The 22,901-nt window shown below is 38.5% G+C and overlaps 1 protein-coding gene across 1 annotated transcript in view; it reads right to left on the bottom strand.

Annotated features, from left to right (window-relative positions):
- Positions 1-22,901, bottom strand: part of nup107 (nucleoporin 107) — a 102,680-nt gene that overhangs the window by 44,176 nt on the left and 35,603 nt on the right. Inside the window, exons 14-16 of the mRNA XM_028807287.2 lie at positions 20,069-20,145; positions 19,754-19,813; positions 18,772-18,917 (exon numbers count right to left, since the gene is read on the bottom strand). Of these exons, the coding sequence (XP_028663120.2) occupies positions 18,772-18,917; positions 19,754-19,813; positions 20,069-20,145 (283 nt within the window). The remainder of the gene's footprint in view (positions 1-18,771; positions 18,918-19,753; positions 19,814-20,068; positions 20,146-22,901) is intronic.

Genomic DNA, 22,901 nt, shown 5'->3' with positions numbered 1-22,901 from the left:
AAACCGAAGTCCAAACCACCAGGGATCGTCTTTTGAACAGTTTTTGCACTTACAGACACTTCTTTGCTGCTGAGCAGGTAGAGCAGAAATTTTAAAATTGTATATAATAGTGAGGACAGTTTATTTCAAATCTGTATATATTGTTGGGTGGAACTAGGGTGTTGTACCGTGTTAGCCATTATGAATGTAGAGAAAAGCCAAGCAAAATGACACCTTTTATTGGCTAACTAAAAAGATTACAATATGCAAGCTTTCGAGGCAACTCAGGCCCCTTCTTCATTACATCTTGCCTGAAGAAGGGGCCTGAGTTGCCTCGAAAGCTTGCATATTATAATCTTTTTAGTTAGCCAATAAAAGGTGTCATTTTGCTTGGCTTTTCTCTACATTGTTGGGTGGAGTAATCTGTGTTTGTGGGAGCTCATCATCGACTTTGTGCATATTTTTTTTCACCTTTTGTTTTTGATTTTATTTTGTGTCTGTCCTTTGTGAACTATATGAAGAAGAAAGAGGAAGGAAAAGATTTTTGATTTGTTTTTCTCATTTTTTGCTTTGGAGTCACTTTAATTATTGTACATAGCAGCTGCACTGATTGTTCTTCCATTGAACTGTATATATTTGTAGGACATTACTCTAAATAGTTATTGGCACATCTGGAATAAACCAGAATTCTGTTTTTGGAACAGTCAACATTGTCTGCATCTCTATTCTCCCATCCCTTGGTCATTCAATTATGGAACCACAAGTCTGAAAACTTGCAAATGTGCCACTGAACAGGGCACCACAATACTTTGGAGTCCAGTTAAATCAACCATTAAGAAATGAAAGGAATATGATGCAGCTGTAAATCTGTGTAAAGCAGGCCATCCATAAAACCTGAATGATCATGCAAGAAGCAGTCTAGTAAAGGAGACCACCAAGATATCTATGAGAGCTCTAAAGGAGTTACAATCTAAAGTGGCTAAAACTAGAGTAACTGCGCATACAGGTGTTGCCCAAGTGCTTCACCGTCACAGTGCAAAGAGAAAGCCAGCGATAACAAAACAAAACACACACCATTTGACCACAAGGCAAATTAGAGATTCTGAAGGATCCTGGAAGAAAGTTTTATGGTCTGATGTGACCGAAACTGATTTTTTTTCTTTTTTATTAAGAAAAACTCCACTACCGCCCACAATCAAAATGTGTTATCAAGGCAAGGAGGAGACAAGATCCTGAAACAAAAGAAAATACTCTGAAGATTCTTCCATGTGTCTGGAAGACAACGAACAGGAAAGGAACATCACTTACAGTTAAAGTAAAAAGTATGTGAACCCTTTGGAATTACCTGGTTTACTGCATGAATTGGTCATACAAAGTGATCTGATCTTCATCTAAGTCACAGGTACTGATATACACAATGAGCTTAAGCCAATGCCACACAAAAATTTCTACACTTTCATGTCTTTGTTTTACAAAGGCATTCAACGTACACAGTGGTAGTGGAAAAAGTAAGTGAACCTTGAGATTTAATAACTGGTTGACTCTCCTTTGGCAGCAATGACCTCAACCAGACACTTCCTGCAACTGCAGATCAGACCTGCACATCGTGCGGGGGTAATTTTAGCCCATTCTTCCCTGCAGAACTGCCTTAACTTTTCCATATTCTTTGGTTGTCTTCTGTGTATGGCTCTCGTCAAGTCATTCCACAGCATCTCAATAGGATTGAGATCTGGGCTCTAACTGGGCCACTCCAAAAGGCGGAGTTTGTTCTTCTGAAGCCATTGTGCTGTGGATTTGCTGCGATGTTTGGGGTCATTGACCTGTTGCATCACCTAGCCTCTTCTGAGCTTAAGTTGACAGACACCCTCACATTATCCTGGAGAATTTGTTGATAAACTTGTAATTCATTTTCCCCTCAATGATGGCAAGCTGTCAAGGCCCTGATGCAGCAAAGCAGGCCCAAATCATGATGTTCCCTCCACCATACTTTACTGTAGGGATAATGTTTAGATGTTGAAATGCAGCGCCCCTTATACGCCAAATGAAGTTCTGCTTGTTCCTTCCAAATAGTTTAATTTTGGTTTCATCACCCCACAAAACATTTTCCCAGTACCGTTGTGGAGTGTCCAAGTACTCTTTCACAAACTTCAGGCGTTCAGCAATGTTCTTTTTTGATAGCAGTGGCATCCTTCTTGGTGTCCTACCATGGACTCCTTTCTTGTTCAATGTTTTGCATATAGTTGACTCATGAACAGAGATTTTAGCCAGATCTAATGACTTGAACCCTAGACTGACAGCAAAGGACATGTTCTTTACTTCATTGCTCACTTTGCATTGTGCTCTTGGGGTCATCTTGGCAGGGCACACACTTCTAGGCAGAGTAGCCACAATACCAGATTGTCTCCATTTATAGACAACTTGCCAAACAGTAGACTGATGAATATCCAAAATCTTTGAGAAGACTTTGTAACCCTTTCCAGCCTTATGTAGATTAACAATTCTCGATCATAGCTCTTCAGACAGCTCTTCTGTGCGAGGCATGATTCCCATCTGGATATGCTTCTTGTCAAAAGCTCAAACTCAAACTTTAGTGTTTTATATCAATCAAAGTAATTCTAGGCCACACCTCTGAACTAATTTCATTAAATGGACTCCAAGTGTGCTAAATTCTGACTGCAATGAGCTTTTTAAAAAGTCATTAGCTTAGTGTTCACTTTTTCCAACCTTCAGTTTCACAGTTTGAATGATTTATTCAATATGGTCAAAAATTCTCTGAAAATCTGTATCTTTAGTTATAGAAGACTGTGTTTGTTCATTATTGTAACTGACATGAAGATACAACCATGTTTTATATGGGAATTAGACATAAATATAGATAATTCCTAGGGGTTCACATACTTTTTACTTTGACTGTAACTCAGACAATAAGGACCACTACTTTGATTCTGAGAACTATTAATTGTAATAGATATGACAAAGTCAGCTATTGTATTTTATTGATGTCACTGTAACAGAAAAGTAATAACCATGTGAATAAGTTCTGGCTATTATGACTCTCTCATCTGAAATCCAGTAAGAAAGTGTACAGCAGCCTCACACATACACATACACACACACTGGGGTGGTAACCCAGCATAGAGCGTCACTGTGCTAACATCAAAAACTTAACTAAAGAACCTATCCATCTTGAACATATGGACTGAAAGACCCAAATTCATAAGTTATGTACCTCTTTCTATAGAAGACAACAAGTCAACTAAGCTTTAGTAATTTTACGTTTTGTATTGTATATCTATATTATGGCTGGGAAAGATAATGCATTAAAGCATTAGAGATAATTTTAAAAGACACATTGCATTATTACATCTTTCATTGCATTAACTATTGCATCATTTGCATGCTTTAGGAAAATATTAAAGAGGCCTATAGTATTTCTTCCTGGATCTAAACAACATGAGTTTCGCTCAAGACAACTCTAGAATTCACTGCTAAAAACTAAACTTTCATGATTGCAGGGAAAAGCGAAGGAACAGTGCTACTTGCTTCACTTCTTTTTAAAAAACAGTTTGACAGCTCAGAGGATAAGAATATTGTAATTTGCAGTATGTGTGTGTCCAAATTCAAACAACACAGGCGCAGTACTTCTTTATCCTATCACTTGAAAGCAGAGCATGCCAATGCAAAAACAGATATTTTGAGTGGCAATACATGACAAACTACAATTCACGACTGTGACAAATCGACACAAGGCAGTGGCATTAATGGGTGGCCAATGGACATCATTTAGCAACCATAACTACAGTTTGTGGGTGTTTCATTCATTTGCACTAGTAGGGACACAGAGGAATGTTATAACATTTTTTTGATGGTGCAATGCAGTGGGAAATAGAGAATTGTCAACAGTAGGCATGGACAATGCACACAGCATGATGGTTGCAGCCAGACTCATGTCTCTACATATACATTCAGTGCATTGTGCATAGCATATAGTAATCCATCACAATTGCTCTTCGGGACTGTGGAGTTGATACTGCGTTGGCAAAATGTAAAAAGTTAGTTGGACACTTCAGGCAGAGTCCAGCTAGTACAGTCAATTTGAGAAGGCAGGAGTGTGCTATGGGACAATAAGAGGAGCCCCTCATTCAGGATATGCCCGCGCAATGGAATTCTGCATTACAAGGATTACATGACTTAGAGAAATAAGGATGCTGTGTGAGCAAGCAACGCCTATCAAAGAAATCCTCCAGAAATGCTGACCAACGGTGAATTTGAAAAAATTGAGATGATGGAAAAACCTCTAGGACCTTGCAAGTAATAATTTCAAATTTTTATAACATGTCTTATTAATGCTGTCAATTTCCAAAGAAATCTAGTAAGAGTTTTCATAAATTTACATTTTAGGAGCTTAGACCTATTTCATAAAAGGAATGCCACTACATTTAAGTTATACAATGACAAAAATAGAAAAATAAGATATTAGTGCTGTACACACTAGTGTTCAAAAGTTTGAAATCACAGAAATTTGTTTTTGGAAGAATTTATATTTTATTTGTATATGTCTACCACTGAATTAATTCAAAATATAACAAAGACATTACTAAGGTTGCTAGCTGTTACTGCTTGAGATGATCAATGTACAGTGAACCCTCGTTTATCACGGTTAATCCGTTCCAGACTCTACCGCGATAAATGAATTTTCGCAAAGTAGGATTCTTTATTTATAAATCGAATATTTTCGCAGTTAGAGTATAGAAAACCTGTTTACGACCTTCTAAACACGTTTTTTAACATTATTAGAGCCCTCTAGACATGAAATAACACCCTTTAGTCACCATTACACTCGTATTACCCAATATATTAGACAAAATAAGACATATTAGACGTTACAAATATCATTATTATTATTATTGTACTGTACATTTAATTACACACACACACACACACACACAGTTCTTACACACAACCACTAACCTATGAAGGCACAACCTCAGTAGGAGTCTTCAGGTGGTGCAGTATCTTCAGCAGGTGCATCGTTGTCTTCTTCCACTGAAGCAGTACTAGGAGTAGGCAGTGGGTGTCTGGGTGCGTGGCTGAAGAACATCTTGATAGACAGTTACTGGCGCTGTCTTTTCATATGCATGAGGAGGCTTTTGTAGGGTATTGACATCTTTGATCATATCCAAGAGTTTCACCTTCTCCTGGATGGTAAGCATCTTCCTCCGGCGCTTAGTTTCATTGTCAGAAGGCTTAGAAAAAGCAGCACGTTTAGGAGCCATCATGGGGCTTTGATAAAAGTTCTCAGAAAGCGCATGCGTAGTGACGTAAGCGTGTATGAGAAAAAAATCGTGATAGAGTGAAGCCGCGAAAGTCGAAGCGTGATATAGTGAGGGATCACTGTATAACTTTTTATGCACACAGGACAGCAAAGCCATATTTTCATCCTCCATTACTCTAGTATCCTATGTGTGGACGTTGCACAAATATAATGAATGCTTGAGGAGTGCTTGATGCCTTCTGCCAAGTATGGAAGAGGAAATGTTATTGTGTGAGGCTGCTTTAATGATAGCAAAATGGGAGATTTACAAAGATTGCAAGGAATAATGAACCAGAAAGGTTACCACTCCATTTTAAAATGTTATGCCAACTCTTGTGAATTGAACAGTTCTATGAAATAAAAAGAATGTTACGACATTTCCAATGTATTAACTATAATTTCTGATCAATTTAATGGTGCCTTGGCATCAATTCTTTAAAAACTAAGAAATCTCTCAGCAGCTCCAAATTTTAAATTACCAGTGTATGTATACATACTGTATAAGTTATTTTCTTTCATTACAGATACATGACAGATTTGTTTGGGTGAGAAAAATGTGTACAGCTAAATGATTTTGCTTTCTCCATGTGATAAAACTGTCAGGATGACCCAGGCTGTGTGACCAGATTAAGGAAAGCTTCACTACTGACTTCTCAAACAGAAAAGACACCCTGAACTTGACCTGGCTGAAAAGAGCAACAGCACTTGACCCATACAAAGACATGAAATGCCTCCCAAAACCAGACAGGGAAGAGGTCTGGGTAAATTTAAGGGAAAAACCACATAGTACATCTCCCCAACATAACAGACATCATACCACCTAAAATAAAAAGATCCCTCTAAGGGCTCATTTATACTTCACGCTCAGAACGTGTACGCGCCCGCATCATGGCTGCCACGCGTTCCCAGCGTTCATTTGATGTGTCCTCTGAACAGGTCTTCAGAAATTAACGCGACGCGTGTGCGAGTTGCAGTACCAGCAAAAAGTCGGGGGGCACAGTGTGATATTTGAAAACATATCCAGGGTTGTCAGATCAACAACAAATGATCTTCAAAATAAGTATTTTTTGTGCTTGCAAAAGTACAATTTGGGATTATTTCTGAAAAGATGACAAAGACAGAACACTCGCAAATGTAAGGTCTGCATTCAAGTTAATCAAAACATAACACCACAACAAAATTTTTGAACCACTTGAAAAAACCACTAGTCAAGGTTAGAACAAACCATTAAAGTGACTAAGCAAGTAAAAATTAAAGTTGCCCAAAGAAAACTGCAACCTACTCTATACTGAGTGTTAGACAAGACAACTAAATGATTACCAAATGACTGCTTTATAAGCAAACTAAAGGTGGTTATAAATGATGGCATAGAATTTCACAGTTGTCAAAGATATCTTGGCCAAATTTAAGAGGTGTGCCACACATTTTCTTTATTCTTTGGTTGCCCAATAACGGGTTGCAGTAAGAGCTTGGCCTACCTATGCACTCTACTATACAAGCAGTTCCAAGCAAATGAAATTCCACACTGTATAGAATGTAAAGAAGGGTACAACAGAAGATTGCTTTGACAACATATGCAAGTGACTATGAACATTTCACTTGTGCAGCTGCTGAGGAGTGGGATATTATAAATCAACCTTCTGCACACATTCAGCCCATTTGTGAAGAAAACATTTGAAGGTAGTATGGTGTTGTTAAGGCATTGAAGTGGAGGGTTCAAATCCAAATACAGACACCACATGGCCTGAACATTAGCAAGTCACACCACCTTCCTGTACGCCAATTGTGGGGGGGGGGGGGGGGGAACAAAAGAAATACAGGTAAAATTCCGTTACAACGAATATCTTTATAAAGAAATTTTCATTACAACAAAGTATTTTTATGGTCCCAACAGCTTCCCCATATGACACGAGTCTATAGAAATCTCGTTACTAAGAAGTACAGTGGGGCAAAAAAGTATTTAGTCATCCACCAATTGTGCAAGTTCTCCCATTTAAAAAGATGAGAGAGGCCTGTAATTTTCATCATAGGCATATCTCAACTATGAGAGACAAAATGAGAAAAAAAAAATCCAGAAAATCACATTGTCTGATTTTTAAAGAATTTATTTGCAAATTATGGTGGAAAATAAGTATTTGGTCACCTACAAACAGGTGGCGCAGTGGTAGTGCTGCTGCTTTGCAGTAAGGAGACTGTGGAAGATACAGATACTTTCATTACAATGAAGTGACCCTGAAATGCTTGAATGAATCATCCATAGGGAAGTTCTATGGTCGCAGCTCAGTTGTGCACAATGATCCCCAAACAGAAACATTGTATAAAAAAAAAAAAAATTCTTTCTTCGGACTTTCCTCGTACTGTTTTTGTTTGCCGTTTTTGTTTTTGATGGTTTTCAGTGATACCTTTTGCTTATTGCTCATCAACATTTGACATCCATTGGAATTTAACTCACTGTCACCCTCCTATACAAATGGCAGACACGAAAAAACAATAACAGCTCATATTAGGGGAAAAAAAAACAAAAAAAAAAAAACAACTATTTACAGCTCTCGATTGCGGCAAAAAGAAAAAAGATATTGACAGTGAATTCGGAATTTCGCCATCAACATTGTCAACTTTCTTTAAAGACAGAGCAAAAAAAGAAAAATCTCAGGTTGCAAATGTATGCAAACTGCTGTATTTGAAGACGCAGAAAAAACAGTTTTTATGTGGTTCAGTGAGGCTCGCTCAAGAAACATTCATATGCATAATGCAGCACTCATTCAAGAAAATGTGAGGTTTCTAAACTCTCTTGGGATCTCCCCCAACTGGACAATACACCAAAGAGCATCCCAAAGTGCAATCACCGCGTCTGTGGAAGACTGTTTATATGTTGCCGGAACAACAGCAGGCTCACAACTCTGATGCGGCTCATCGCCGAAGCAAACAGAAAAGATCTCGATGGGTGATGCAAAAAACATTGTAAATGCAGGGAACAGTATTACTTGGCCACTAACCTGGCCACAACCCTATCTGACTGCTGTGTCTGTTTATAGGAGAGTGGCAGATCCCGCTACAATTAATAACCGTGCTGTTCCTATTTCAAGCTGAATAAAGCTGGTTTTGCTAAAGTACGGAGATGTTTTAGGATTCGCTTCTGTGGCACCTAATTGCAGCGGTGTGAGCCTGCTGTTGCCCTGCCCTGGCAATAGACAAACAATCTTCCATAGATGCGGCAATCGTGCTTCGGGACTCACTTCAGTGTGATGTTCCCGTTGGGTGGGGGGGATCTCAAAAGAGTTCAGAAACCTCACAATATGAAGAAAAGGATGATTCGATTGATAACTGTGCTGCCCACAACATGCCTCCACATTTAATGTTCACATTGAATTCCTCCCACAAAATTGCACAGCAGTGTTTCAGCCATTGGGTTTGGGCATCATTTGCACCCTGAAAGTGTATTATCGCAAGGAAATGATGAGAAAAATTCTCATCAGCATAACTTGTGGACAGGAGAAGATTAAAATTAACAAAAAAGAAGCTATTGAAATGATTGCAAACACCTGGATGCAAGTTAAAGAAAACACTATAGCAACAACTACAGAATCTCATTACAATGAAATATTTTTTAGGTCCCTGGCAGTTCGTTGTAATGGAATATTACCTGTATAACCAATAGTATCTCTCAAAAGTTGCAAGTTCAGATAAAGGCGTCAACCAAATAAGTGATTAAAGTGAGAAAAGCAGTATACATCATTTCATGTATGCTGACAGCATATGGAGTTTTGAAACTCCTCCTTCCATTAGCTGGGCCACACGCCAGGAGAACTTAGACTATAAATGAAAACCATGACCGACAACCTAGGACATAAGATATTTGCCAGCATGAATGACAGGAAAGAGGGATGTCTGCTTGACCCTTGTTACAATAACCGGCCACTGAATGAAGACCTCAAAACTAAGGTTAAGAGCTGGTTGGATAAAGTAGTATTAAGGCCCACATCACCTGAGAGACCACTTATATCAACAATGAATTGAGCTGTGCCTGTGACCATCAATGAGGGAACACGTTTATACTACTTAATCATGTTTCAAGCTAGTTCCCAGTTCACTGTAGCATGTTAATGTGGCACATATTTTGAGATTAACTTGCACATGGCAGCTCATAGACAATCTCCATTGAAGATAGAGAATACCTATTTCCAAGCATGTTGACAAATTATATACAAATATTATTTAACCAGAATGCATACACATGAATCAGTGTTTATCTATATATATATATCTCTATATGTTTAATGCAAAGCTAAATGACTGACTGACTCACTCACTCAACAACAAGAACAGTATTTCCCATTTAGTTAAAAACCTGAAATTTGGCAGGATGATGCATGTACATTTGTAGGTATAAGCAAAGAAAGCATATTAATATTTAGGGGTAAAACAAACCCACAATATTTAAAAAAATCTCAAAACGGTTTGACTAATTTAATGAAGACCAGGTGAAATTATATAAAAAAAGAAAATTAGTCAAATTGTGTTTTTGTTTTTTAATTTGTAGGCAAAAATGTTGAGGCAACCAGGCTATTTTTAGACACCATGTCCTTTTTTCCAACAGCAGCAGCACAACGGTGCCACTGACCAGGCTGAGGCTGTCATCGCACAGAGAAATGGTGCTGCCGCTACCAGAAACGAAGTGAAAGGAAGAAAGCACTGTGAAGCTCAAAGACAACATGCTTAGAACGCTCTGTCACTGAATTCACACAGTACTCATTGCTCGATTGACTTCTTCTTAATCCTTATGGTGGGGTAAATACAAATTTGAAAGGGGGGGCTTATCCCCCTTGGATTGCCAAGCACACTTATACATGTAATTCAAACAATGGGGTGGAGGATAAACAGACCTTTGGTGGTGAAATACAGTATTATGTACAACATTTCAGAGAACCAAGGTGTTCCGTTTGATGTCAGACCATTATGTGCCGCTACGGTCAGGTTCACAAAGCAGAAGCAAGAAAGTGCTGATACAACGTATTGGGCCACAACATGTCCTGAGTACAACACAAGCAAGGATGCAACAGCATACCTTTAGTAAGTTTCAACGTTTGCGTAGTTCAGTAAAGAAGTCCCAATTGACTTTGTACATGGTTCACCATATTATTTCTTTTCACAAGTACAATGCTTAAAACATTCAGTTCATTCCACGGGCCACATAAATTTAACAACATTGACACTTACAGGCTGCATGGAATAAGCTAAAGTAATCCACTGTTTACCGTAATTGCTTTTCATCTGAACTCTCTAAAACTTTGTAACGGTACAAGATTACAGATCAAACCATTACATTCAAATTCTAACTAAATTTGCTATTACCATTTAAATGTAAAATCCCCATTATTCCTACTAAAAACTGTTTTCCAGAGAACATCCATCAAAAACCAAGGTGATTCACCAGTAAAAGGACATATTGATCCACAAATTGCTAGATAAAACTGACCATGAGTAAAACATTCAAAGAAACTAAAACCAACAAATTTTGTATACAGAAAAGTACTTAATTACATTGTACAGTGGAACCTCTAGATAAGAGTTTAATTCGTTCCAGCACTGAGCTTGTATAGCGAATTTCTCGTATCTAGAACAAACTTCCCCATTGAAAATAATGGAAATTCAGATAATCTGTTCCGCACCCCAAAAATATTAACATAAAAATCAATTTTCCTAACAAATAACACTGATAAATAATATATACTGTAGTCTACCTTTAATAAATAACACTGGTAAATAATATAACTGATTATTAAAAGAATCAAAACAGGTGTCCAAAGTGCAGTAGAGCATTCAATAAATCTTTAAATAAATAATCCTTAAAACAGTTGTGGAGCTTTAAAATACACAAGAATAACAATCCTTTAACACGAGGTTAAAACGTCAACAGGAAGCAGTCTTTAAAAAACAGATGACAATCCCCGGTGCTTCTTCTCTGTTAGCGTCAGCGTCTCACCTGCTTCTCCCATGCGGGCTCTGCAACAGGCGTGACACTCTTAATGCAGCTGACCTTCTCTACACCGTCCTGCTTCAGCTGTTTGGCTCACTGTTCAGCTACACGCGAGCCTGCACTCGCTCGCTCTCCCGCACCGACTTCCTGCTGCTGCTGCTTCCTGCCTCCTCCTGCAACCTCCGTTCTCTCTCCTCTCTTTTCTTTTACTTCTTCTCCCCCTTAACCGGCTCACGCTTCTCCATATATGCGGGGAGGACATGGCAACTACAGCCCATCAGCCACAGGAACAATCACGGATGTGGGCAGTTTCCCACCTGTGCAATTAGGTGAGAAACGCCCACACTGCAGATCACCCTGCGGCTCGCTACAGCTACCACGTCCCCTCGCTAAGCCACAAGCTATACCCACAGCCTGGCTCGTGGCTCGTTACGCGAGCCAATGCTCGTATTTAGATCTGAATTTTTCGCTCATACTTTCCTCGTATCTTGAATTTCTCGTATACAGAGGTGATCGTATCTCGAGGTTCCACTGTACTTCTGATACATCCGATTAATCAACACAACTATAACTGAACTATTGTGTTATGAAAAGTTCCTGGGTGAAGATGGGTAACAGTATTCATTATTTTTTTTAAAAAACATACTGTCTTCCAACTTAATCGGTGGGCAAAGAATATAAAAATCCAAATATTTTTAAAGACACACTGCAATTTGTTCAGGGAGAAGAAAAAAATAAACATAGTAAATGTCATGCAAATGACTTTAAAAATACTAATAAAAACAGTTTCTGAGAACATGTTACTTCAGAAGGAACTGCAATTCAGACTGATTGCTGATTTGGAAATTCTTACAAGAATTTTGAGCATTTCTGTTACACCCAGGTCAACGGACATAATGGAAATCTGCCCCGTGGTTTACAAGTGAGCTTCGACAGATGAAAACAGCTGGGAGAGCCCTCGAGCAGCGTTTTGTTGCAACCAGTTCAACAGTCCACAAATTAGCTTATCGGGAACACCAAAAAAAACTACTCCAGGGCACTGACCACTGCCAGATCTCAATACTATTCAAATTTAATCAACAACAGTCCTGGAAATTCCAAACAACTTTTTTCTGTGATAAACCATTTACTCAGTCCTCATACCTACGCCTGTAATAATTTCACAGAGGAGCAGTTCAATAATTTTGTTGAATATTTCACCTCTAAAGTAGACAGCATCCACTCCTCATTGTCTTCCTCCAGCCCTCCATCGCTGGATGTTTCTACATCAAAGCCAATGGGCTGCCTTTCCCAGTTCCTCTGTACCACAGTTGAAGTTGAGGACATCATACAGAGGATGACACCTTCAACGTGTTCATTGGACCCTTTTCCTACTCCTCTGGTAAAAGCTATAATATCAGATATAAGCCCTCTTATTGCCGATATCATTAATCACTCTCCAGAGCGGCTTAGTCCCACTGGCCTTGAAAACCGCAAAAATTAGACCTCATTTAAAAAAATCCTCTTTGGATCCTGAAGTGACAGAAAACTATCGTCCGATCTCCAACCTTCCATTTTTGTCTAAGGTTCTGGGAAACGTTGTTTTGGATCACCTTCAGGATCACCTCAAAAAATTCAATCTGTTTGAAAAATTTCAGTCTGGTTTCTGAACTTCTTACAGCACAGAGACAGCCCTGGTCAGAGTCACCAATGATCTCATGATGGCTGCTGACCATGGCTCTCCATCACTCCTTATCCTCCTGGACCTTACAGCTGCATTTGATACGGTAGATCATAATATTCTCCATCATCTTCACTACACAAGTGGACTTTCTGGCATTTCTTTGGAGTGGTTCGAGTCCTATCTTACAGACAGGACTGAGTATGTGGCCTTGGAGGATGCTAAATCTCATACCCACACTGTCACCTGTGGGGTCACACAAGGATCAGTCCTTAGGCCGACCCTCTTTAATATCTATATACTTCCCCTGGGTCACATCATCCACAAGCATGGAGTTTCATTCCATTGCTATGCCGATGATACGCAGCTCTATGTGAGACTGGATTCGACTTCTCTTACACCTCCATCAACTTTTTCTTCTTACTTGGATGAGATTGAGGCCTGGATGTTCAAGAACTTCCTCAAGCTGAACAGCACCAAAACTGAAGCTCTTTTAAATGGCACCCCCCATCAACTTCATTCCTCTGTAAATTGTATTTACTTTTCTGACCGTACCATTACCCTCTCCCCTTCTGTTACAAATCTGGGTGTCAAGTTAGACTCCCATCTGTCATTTGATATACATATCCATCACCTTTGTAAAACTGCATTCCTTCATCTGCAAAACATAGACAAACTCCGTCCCTACCTCTCCCTCTGTGATGCTGAAAAGCTGGCTCATGCCTTTGTCTCATCCAGACTGGACTATTGTAATGCACTCCTCATCGGGATACCCAACAAGAGCCTTCAAAAGCTACAACAAATTCAAAATAGTGCTGCAAGAATCCTGATGAGGGTGTGGAAATATGAACACATTTCACAAATCCTTCGATCACTTCATTGGCTCCCTATCCATCTCTGTATAGAATACAAACTCTGTTTACTCACCAGTGTATCCATGGAAATGCTCCACAATATCTTAAAGAACTCCTTATATTACAATCCACTACAAGAAACCTCCGTTTTACAAATACCTACTGCCTTCGCCCCCCTGTGACCAAACTTCATACAACGGGAGACCAAGCCTTTGTAGCCGCTGCTCCACGGCTCTGGAATGCCCTACCAGAGAGCCTAAGAACACAACAGATTGTGGGCTGTTTTAAAAAACAGCTAAAGACTTTTCTATTTAGGAAAGCTTATTAACAAGAATGATATAATTATTGTTGTTGTTTTATCCCTGTTTTTATCTTGCGTTGCCTTTGTTTAAGTTTTTATGTTGCACTTTGAGATTTACTGCTAATGTAAAGTGCCTCTGTAAATAAAATGCATTATTATTATTATTATTATTATTATTATAACCCTGATGAGGCATTAACAGGGAACCAGATAAAGGTCAAGTGAACAATAGAGACAAAAATGTAATACACAAACAGATAAGATGACCCGTATTCTACAAGATTGGACAGTTTTATGTCCACAGAAATTTTGTGGGTGGTGGCTCACCAAAATGGTACAAGAATAACAAGAAAAATAGACTTTTTTTATATAGATCATTTGGGTGTGAATCAAACTAACCAGAGTACATGTATACATTGATAGTCACTGTATATAAATTCAACAGTTTATAAAATGAACCTGTATCCTTTGCTTAACATTCTGATCATGCTGGGAAAGAATGCTCCCTGTTCAGGCATTAGCTGAAGAGTAATAAATGGCACAGATGGACTAGCTTTTCTCCTGCCCGATTACTGACTAAAAGTTATCAGACTTGTCTTGTTAGAGAAGTTTCTTTAATATGTTTGATTTCATCCACACCCATTACACTCAGCTAACTACGAAAGTATAATGGGTACTCGTGTGTTATAACCCAGACACAGCCAAGAGAAAAACTTCTATCATTTTTTGCATTTACAAAACAAAAACATGTAAAATCTGATTAATTACTTTTGTAATATTACTTCTGTTGAGAAATTTGTAATGTTGTTTAAGTATAACATCAAAAAGGGTCATGAGTGAATAGAGAAGCACTCATCTGTATTGAGTGTCGGGGTTATAACACACAAGTACTATACAGTAATCCATCCTCCATCGCGGGGGTTGCGTTCCAGAGCCACCCGCGAAATAGGAAAATCCGCGAAGTTGAAACCATATGTTTATATGGTTATTTTTATATATTTTAAGCCCTTATAAACTCTCCCACACTATTATAAACATTTCACGCACAATTATACAGCATAAACCCTTTGTATTCTCTTAGATATTAGGTAAGATTCGTTGAAATTATGTATGTAAACACAGTTTACATACAGTAAAACCTAAATATTATTTTAAAGATATCAAGCGTCTCTGATATCACATATGTTACAGCCATTACGACAGACAGGCCACCAGCAATAAATACGAACAACGCAAGAAAAATTGTATACAGTAAAATGTGTGTACAGTGACACTAAACTATGTACATGTAATAAGTACTGTACGTAAATAATTAATTATGGTTACTCACCAACAATGACACGACGACTTGTCCAATAACAATGAGTTTAATTTTACTGCACAACAAAGGATAGCGTTACAACTCTTCTAAAAGAGCCTCTTCAGGCGACTGTTTAACACAGCCTTTGTTCTTCTTCCAGCACTCTTCAATCCAAATCCCTAAAGCAGATTCCATCCAGACTACTGCCTTATCACGTCCACTTGCAACTCGTTTGCACCCTGGTTAAAGGACACTGCGGCCGTAGATCTTATATGCTTTTCCTCCTTTTTAAATAAAAAGAATCGTGGACTCATTGATGCTGTAACGGTGTCCTGCAGCGGTGTAGCTGTTTCCTTCCTTCAACATATCCAAAACTTTTACCTTTTCTGCAATCATTTGCATCTTCTGTTGGTGCTTGGACACGGCTCCTGAAGCAGTAGCAGGGGCACGTTAATGCCGAATGAGTGAGATTAGACTTCCTGGTTAATGCAGCACTCCGTCGCTGAGCCAATCAGCAGCACACAGGAACTTAACTGCGTGCTCTGATTGGGTAGCTTCTCAGCCATCCGCCAATAGCATCTCTTGTATGAAATCAACAGGGCAAACCAACTGAGGAAGCAAGTACCAGAAGTAAAAAGACCCATTGTCCGCAGAAACCCGTGAAGCAGCGAAAAATCTGCGTTATATATTTAGATATGCTTACATATAAAATCCGCGATAGAGTGAAGCCGCGAAAGACGAAGTGCGATATAGCGAGGGATTACTGTATAATGCATGTGCAATTTCTAATATTGTAAATACTGCTGAGTTTAAAATGATGGAAATGAAAACCCACTAAAGATCACAAAGAGAGCGCCAAGAAAAAGTTGGAATAAGAGTCAGTGTTAGAGTGGCACAGCCTATCCCTGCAATATCATACACAAGTAAGATAGCAATATTGCATAGGACATCAGCGATCCTTAAAGCACACTACAACACAGACCCAATTTATAGTCAATAGTTCACATACTACCCATGTATTTTCATTGTTCAAGCAATCCTGAGCTATTTTATTTGCAGTTGCATGGTGATACATTGATTTAGGTGGATTCAGTAAACTGATGTATGGGGGGAAAAAAAAAAATTCTTTTAAAAATGCAATCATGCTTCTTCTAATGCAGAGCAGCTTTTATTGTGATCAACAAGGTCAAGCTCAGACAGAATGCTTATGAGACACAATGCCATATTCTATATATTTATCTGATTAATATAAAAAGCAAAACAAAAAACACTTGACAAACTGTATGATAACGAGGATGAGGTTTATACTCAGTTAGATTAAGTGGTTAATTATTTACACTGTGCTTTGTTTTATTTTCAGTATTAACTTAGAAAATTTACTACATTATTTTAAGAGTATATTATAACACAGCCATACGTAACACACAGTACCTGTTAAAGTGTGTAAACATTTGTCCTTTCTCTGAGTCAGATATTAGTAATCGTAGTCTACAGATCATGCACTGTAAAAGTAGTTTCCTGATAGCTGTGCACATTCAAACCTGGCTGATTTAGAGCTTCCAATTTACCCAACATTGGCTACTAATCAGTGAGACTCTAATTACTGATGTATTAATTACATTATTTGAATCTCAGTACACTTTGTAATGTTTTGGACAATTCAAACTGTACATAAAAAACTGTAAACATTAAAAAGAAGGCAAAAAAAGATTTGAATTATAAAACACAGTATGTACACCATGAATATAACTAACATACTTCTGATTAAAAAGTCATTTCAAATTTGACCTCTAGTATCTTGTTAAAGAAAAATGTAATAATGTACAGTGCATCCGCAAAGGATTCACAGTGCATCACTTTTTCCACCTTTTATTATGTTACAGCCTTAGTTGAGGTCAAGAGCGATCTGGAGCAGGTTTTCATCCAGGATGTCTCTGGACATTGCTACAGTCACCTTTCCCTTTATCCTGACTAGTCTCCCAGTTCCTGCCGCTGAAAAACATCCCCACAGCATGATGCTGCCACCACCATGCTTCACTGTAGGGATGGTGCCAGGCTTCCTCCAAACGTGATGCCTGCATTCACACCAAAGAGTTCAATCTTTGTCTCATCAGACCAGAGAATTTTCTTTCTCATGGTCTGACAGTCCTTCAGGTGCCTTTTGGCAAACTCCAGGTGGGCTGCCATGTGCCTTTTACTAAGGAGTGGCTTCCATCTGGCCACTCTACCATACAGGCCTGATTGGTGTATTGCTGCAGAGATGGTTGTCCTTCTGGAAGGTTCTCCTCTCTCCACAGAGGACCTCTGGAGCTCTGACAGAGTGACCATCGGGTTCTTGGTCACCTCCCTGACTAAGGCCTTTCTCCCCCGATCGCTTAGTTTAGATGGCCGGTCAGCTCTAGGAAGAGTCCTGGTGGTTTCGAACTTCTTCCACTTACGGATGATGGAGGCCACTGTGCTCATTGGGACCTTCAAAGCAGCAGAAATTTTTCTGTAACCTTCCCCAGATTTGTGCCTCGAGACAATCCTGTCTCAGAGGTCTACAGACAATTCCTTTGACTTCATGCTTGGTTTGTGCTCTGAAATGAACTGTCAACTGTGGGACCTTATATAGACAGGTGTGTGCCTTTCCAAATCATGTCCAGTCAACTGAATTTACCACAGATGGACTCCAATTAAGCTGCAGAAACATCTCAAGGATGATCAGGGGAAACAGGATGCACCTGAGCTCAATTTCGAGCTTCACGGCAAAGGCTGTGAATACTTATGTACATGTGCTTTCTCATGTTTTTTATTTTTAATAAATTTGCAAAAACCTCAAGTAAACTTTTTTCACGTTGTCATTATGGGGTGTTGTGTGTAGAATTCTGAGGAAAAAAATGAATTTAATCCATTTTGTAATAAGGCTGTAACATAAAATGTGGAAAAAGTGATGCGCTGTGAATACTTTCTGGATGCACTGTACATTTCCATACAGTGGCTTAACAGTCCATAATGTTGCTATGATCGTTACATATTTACGGTTTTATCTGAGAGATCCTTATTTTAAAGTGCTTGCTCCAAGTTTCAAAATTTTAACCCGACACTTTTTGAAGTTTTTCTTATGATGTCATTATTCTCTATACTACTTTATACTACTACACATCACATATTTAACCTCAGATTACCAAAGGCAAGCAAATTAATGAAGGTTCTTAATCTTCATCTACTGAGAGAAAGATATTTTGTCATTACAAGGGCTGGGATGAAACAGGAAACTGATTAGCTTTGAATCAGTCACTTATTCTAACCCAACACTGGAAGATGCTATACAAGCCCAAGATTATGAAATTAACTATACATCTCTTTGTGACAAGAGAATAGGTTTCAGTAGACAAAAATCTTACTTGGCCTCCAAGCTTTCTCTGGGCAGTTCATCCAGCTCTTGAACAACAGTGCCAGTTGATCGAATTTCCTGTTCCACTAAAGAATCTACCATGACCCTGAAGTAGGCCCACACTGTATCTTCCCAAGTCTCACAAACTGGAAGCAACTGGAGGGAAAAAAAAAAGAAAAAGCTAACATCCAACCAGATGCAGGTAGGAGACTATTTGATAGAAATACTTCACGGTCTGTAAACTTCTCCCAGGCAGTACTTTGTTAAATTGATAAAAGCATGACCAAACAAGGCCAGATGTATATAACTTGAACTATATTTGTTGTTTGCAAAACCTTACAAACTCTGGGTTACATACAAAGCTATTTGCCTTCACAGAAGTTGCTGCTCAAAAGGGTACATCAAGCTTTAATTTAAACGGACGATACACCATAAGATTCTACTGTTTTTGAATTTCCTCCAGATTCTCACCTCTACTTATCTTTGTAATCTTGGAATGTGAAAGTGCAGTTCGAATTGTGGTTAAACATTCATCTTGAGCCACATACCAAAAAAGCTTACATTAAATGTCCAAAAACCAACCTTAAAGCATTTCTCACATATGATATTTCAAAATTTTATTTTGAAAAATACAAGTGTGTTAGGCACAAAGAACAAACACTTTGGCATAAGAGTGTATTATACAAACAAAACAAGGTACAGTTTTTTCAATTTGTTCTTAATATGCAACAGTGTAGCATTCAGTTTTAAAAAAAAAAGACAAAACTATTGAACGTTTTTAAAAAACAAAAACAAAAGTCACATATCTACTTTATTGACAACTAAGTATCCAATCTGGATTTGGCCAAACTATGCTGGCATTTGAAACAGTCACTGGCTTACAGCAACTACAGCTGTACTAGTATACTTATCTCTAGAAATTGTAAGCATAAAGTGAAAAGTGAGAAGAAAAAAAATTAAAAAAATAAAAATACACCTGCAAAATATCATACCTGCTTTAGGTTTCCACTTAAGGCAGCATAGATCGCACGTTCATATCTGTTGAACATCTCCTGTAAAAAATATTTACAGGATGATCTAATTTATTACAATTTTTGTTTTAGATGTCCAAAAAAATCTTTTACACAGTCTTTATATTATAATCAGACAGTTTAACTCTGCATTTTAGCAGATGAAAAACGTCAAATACATATACATGCAATATACTAAAAGTAAAAATGTCTGAGGAATCAACAAGATAAAGAGACTCTATTCTGTTTGCATAAATTCCAAACTATATTTTTACAAAAAATTATTAAAAAGCTTACATCTTCTGCCATCCTCCAACAGCAAGCTTTCCAAATTATTCGATGGGGGTTTCCTTCTACTGTCTGCAACTCCATTCCTAGACCAGTATCGGAATTATATATAAATTACTCAAGGTGAGTACAGAACAGCATGATGCATACTGATCTACCAAGTATTTATAATTAAAATAAATAAAAATCCTTGCTGCTTTACTTCCTCTATTCTACATTATTTAACACATGCTATTTGGGGATATGGGATAGGTTTTTTTATGTTTTATTGACATTTTCATGGTTTGTTTGAGTCAGAGTAACTTATTTTCTGTTTAATAAAAATGTGATAAAAAAGGATACTTTGAGGTAGATAATAGTGTGTGTAGTATAGATGCCCTAAGAAAAGAAGTGTGTGAAATTTCAAGGATTCAGGACATAAAATGGTGGGTACACAATAAGCAATGTTTATCAATATATACAGTGCATTTAGAAAGTATTCAGACCTCTTCATTTTCTACAGTCTATCATGTAGATTTAATTTTAAATGGATTTACACTGGACATTTGCAGTTTTTACCCAATGTGCAATCAAATAACCCATAATGACAATGTGAAAACAAGCTAAAAGGCAACTTGTGAAACCATTTTATGATCACTGCTCATGTCCATAATATTTCTACAATTAAGAGTAATGAACTTGCAACAGTAAACAATAATTCAAACTTCAGCAGAATCCTTACAGACTACTACATTTCAAAAGGCTTAAAGGTTGCCGTTTTCAGGATTTATTTGAGTAGGTTACTGTGTTGCATGTTACTGGTCTTTCTTTTACTGTTTAATATATTCTTATTTCAATTTTTTTTACTTCAGTGTGTTTGTCTCTGAGTGTGTGTGACAAGTCAGGCGGGGTGTGTTCTTGACACCCCAAAATAATTCTTGTGTGAATATGAGTGACCTACCGCCAGCACAATATGTATAATTAAAACCAAAGATCAGCAATTATATTTAAGAAATTATACATAAGTAAATTGTTTGTGTGCTTTGCAGCAAACCCAAAACATAGTTTTTTTTCACACCCAAGGATGGTCTTCTTTAAAAAAAAGAAATCGCAATGTTGTCTGCTCTCATTCATTATTAAAATATGTGATTTGCACATATAGACCAAGGTGAATATCATGTCATAAAGGAGTGAACCTTTTTATATCAAAAGATCTCACTTACATGAAGTAACAGTTAAAGGCTCATTACCACTGGCAGCCTATTCTAATGATCCATAGTTGTTTATGATTGGTAATTTATTACATGTCATAGCAGTGCATAAAAGGTAGGAAATAAATGGTTTCTACAGCAGCTCATCTTTGCGTATCAAGCCAAATTCTGATCAGAGTGTCGACTCCACTGAGAACACCACATGTGATGAAGGGCTTAGAACACTAGATTTATAAGAACTGCTTTTTCAGTACATTTTTGATGTGTTGCAACATGCAGCTTTACAGTTCAAGCATCATGAGTTCCATTACCACACCTGTACGTTGTCTGCGGCACGTTCCATATGTTAGTTTAATGACTAGTTCTCCTTCAATTTGAACTTGCAGGCAGTGATTCTTAAAGTGTAACTGTGCCCCTCAAAGTTTCTTGTGAGAATGCCCCCCTTTAAATTATTTAGATTACATTTATTTATAAAAGCACATTTACAACAACAGAAGTTGGGCCAAAGTGCTGTACAAAGAAGCATTAAAGTAAACACAATGCAAACAATCATACAAAAGCGGATTAATAAAACACCCATTATAACATTGCCCACAATCCCATCATACACAGTGAAAGAGGGAAGAAAACAGGTAGGCCTTAGGCTGACTTTTAAAAACCTCGATTGAGGATGAAGACCTGATGTGGAAATGCAGGTCATTCCAAAGTAAGTTGCCGCACCCACTACATGACGAAACAACTCGGGATCCCGGTTAGCAACGCCCCAGGCAGACACGTGGTCCAGTCCCACTGTCTGGAAATGACCCTCTATCTGCCACAGCCAGGTATTACATGGGCGACCCCTTGGCCTGGTTCAGCCACTTGGGTTCCCAACAATGAGGATCTTACAAGCTGGATCACCCTCGGGGAAACGAGCCACATGGTGCCGTAACTGACGCTTTCTCACAATGCAGGTAATGTGCCTCACTTAGGACTCCATGACCAACCGCTCACTCGACACAAAGTCAAACCAACGGTACCCAAGGATTTTCCGGAGAGACACAGTACTAGGGAATCCATTCCCGGGCTCCCAATTACCGGACATTTTTCATTCCCGGGAATGAAACTGCTGTAATTCCCGGAAAAACTGGAAAGGCTGAGTTATAGCTGAAAATAATTAAGGTGGCGCCATTGCTGCAGCTTGCACTTCATCAGACAACAGCTTTGAACAGCAACTTGAAATTGCAATGCATCAGTCTGATGCATCCGCATTACCTGTGCCAAGAAACTTGCCATCACAGAACGATGACAAGAAACTGGATGCATCGGTAAAAGCTGAAATGGCGGTGTTTCAGCACAATGGCAAGTGCGGCCGTTGTTTAGAACTATCAGTATCTGATGATTGTGCCGCCTACTTCAGTGGAGGCAAAGCGTGCTTTCTCAGCGGCTGGCGTACTTCTGCACGAAGGTGCGTTCTTGCATGGACGACCGCACGCTGGACACGTTAATAATAATTCATTACATTTATATAGCGCTTTTCTCAGTACTCAAAGTGCTAACCACACGGAGGAACCGGGAAGTGAACCCACAATCTTCCACAGTCTCCTTACTGCAAAGCAGCAGCACTATCACTGCGCCACCTGTGAGGACGTTGTGCTTTCTATGCTCTTATT

Source organism: Erpetoichthys calabaricus, chromosome 1 (genome assembly GCF_900747795.2).
Source record: "Erpetoichthys calabaricus chromosome 1, fErpCal1.3, whole genome shotgun sequence".
Classification (NCBI taxonomy): Eukaryota; Metazoa; Chordata; class Cladistia; order Polypteriformes; family Polypteridae; genus Erpetoichthys; species Erpetoichthys calabaricus.
This window is presented reverse-complemented; position numbering and strand designations above follow the sequence as displayed.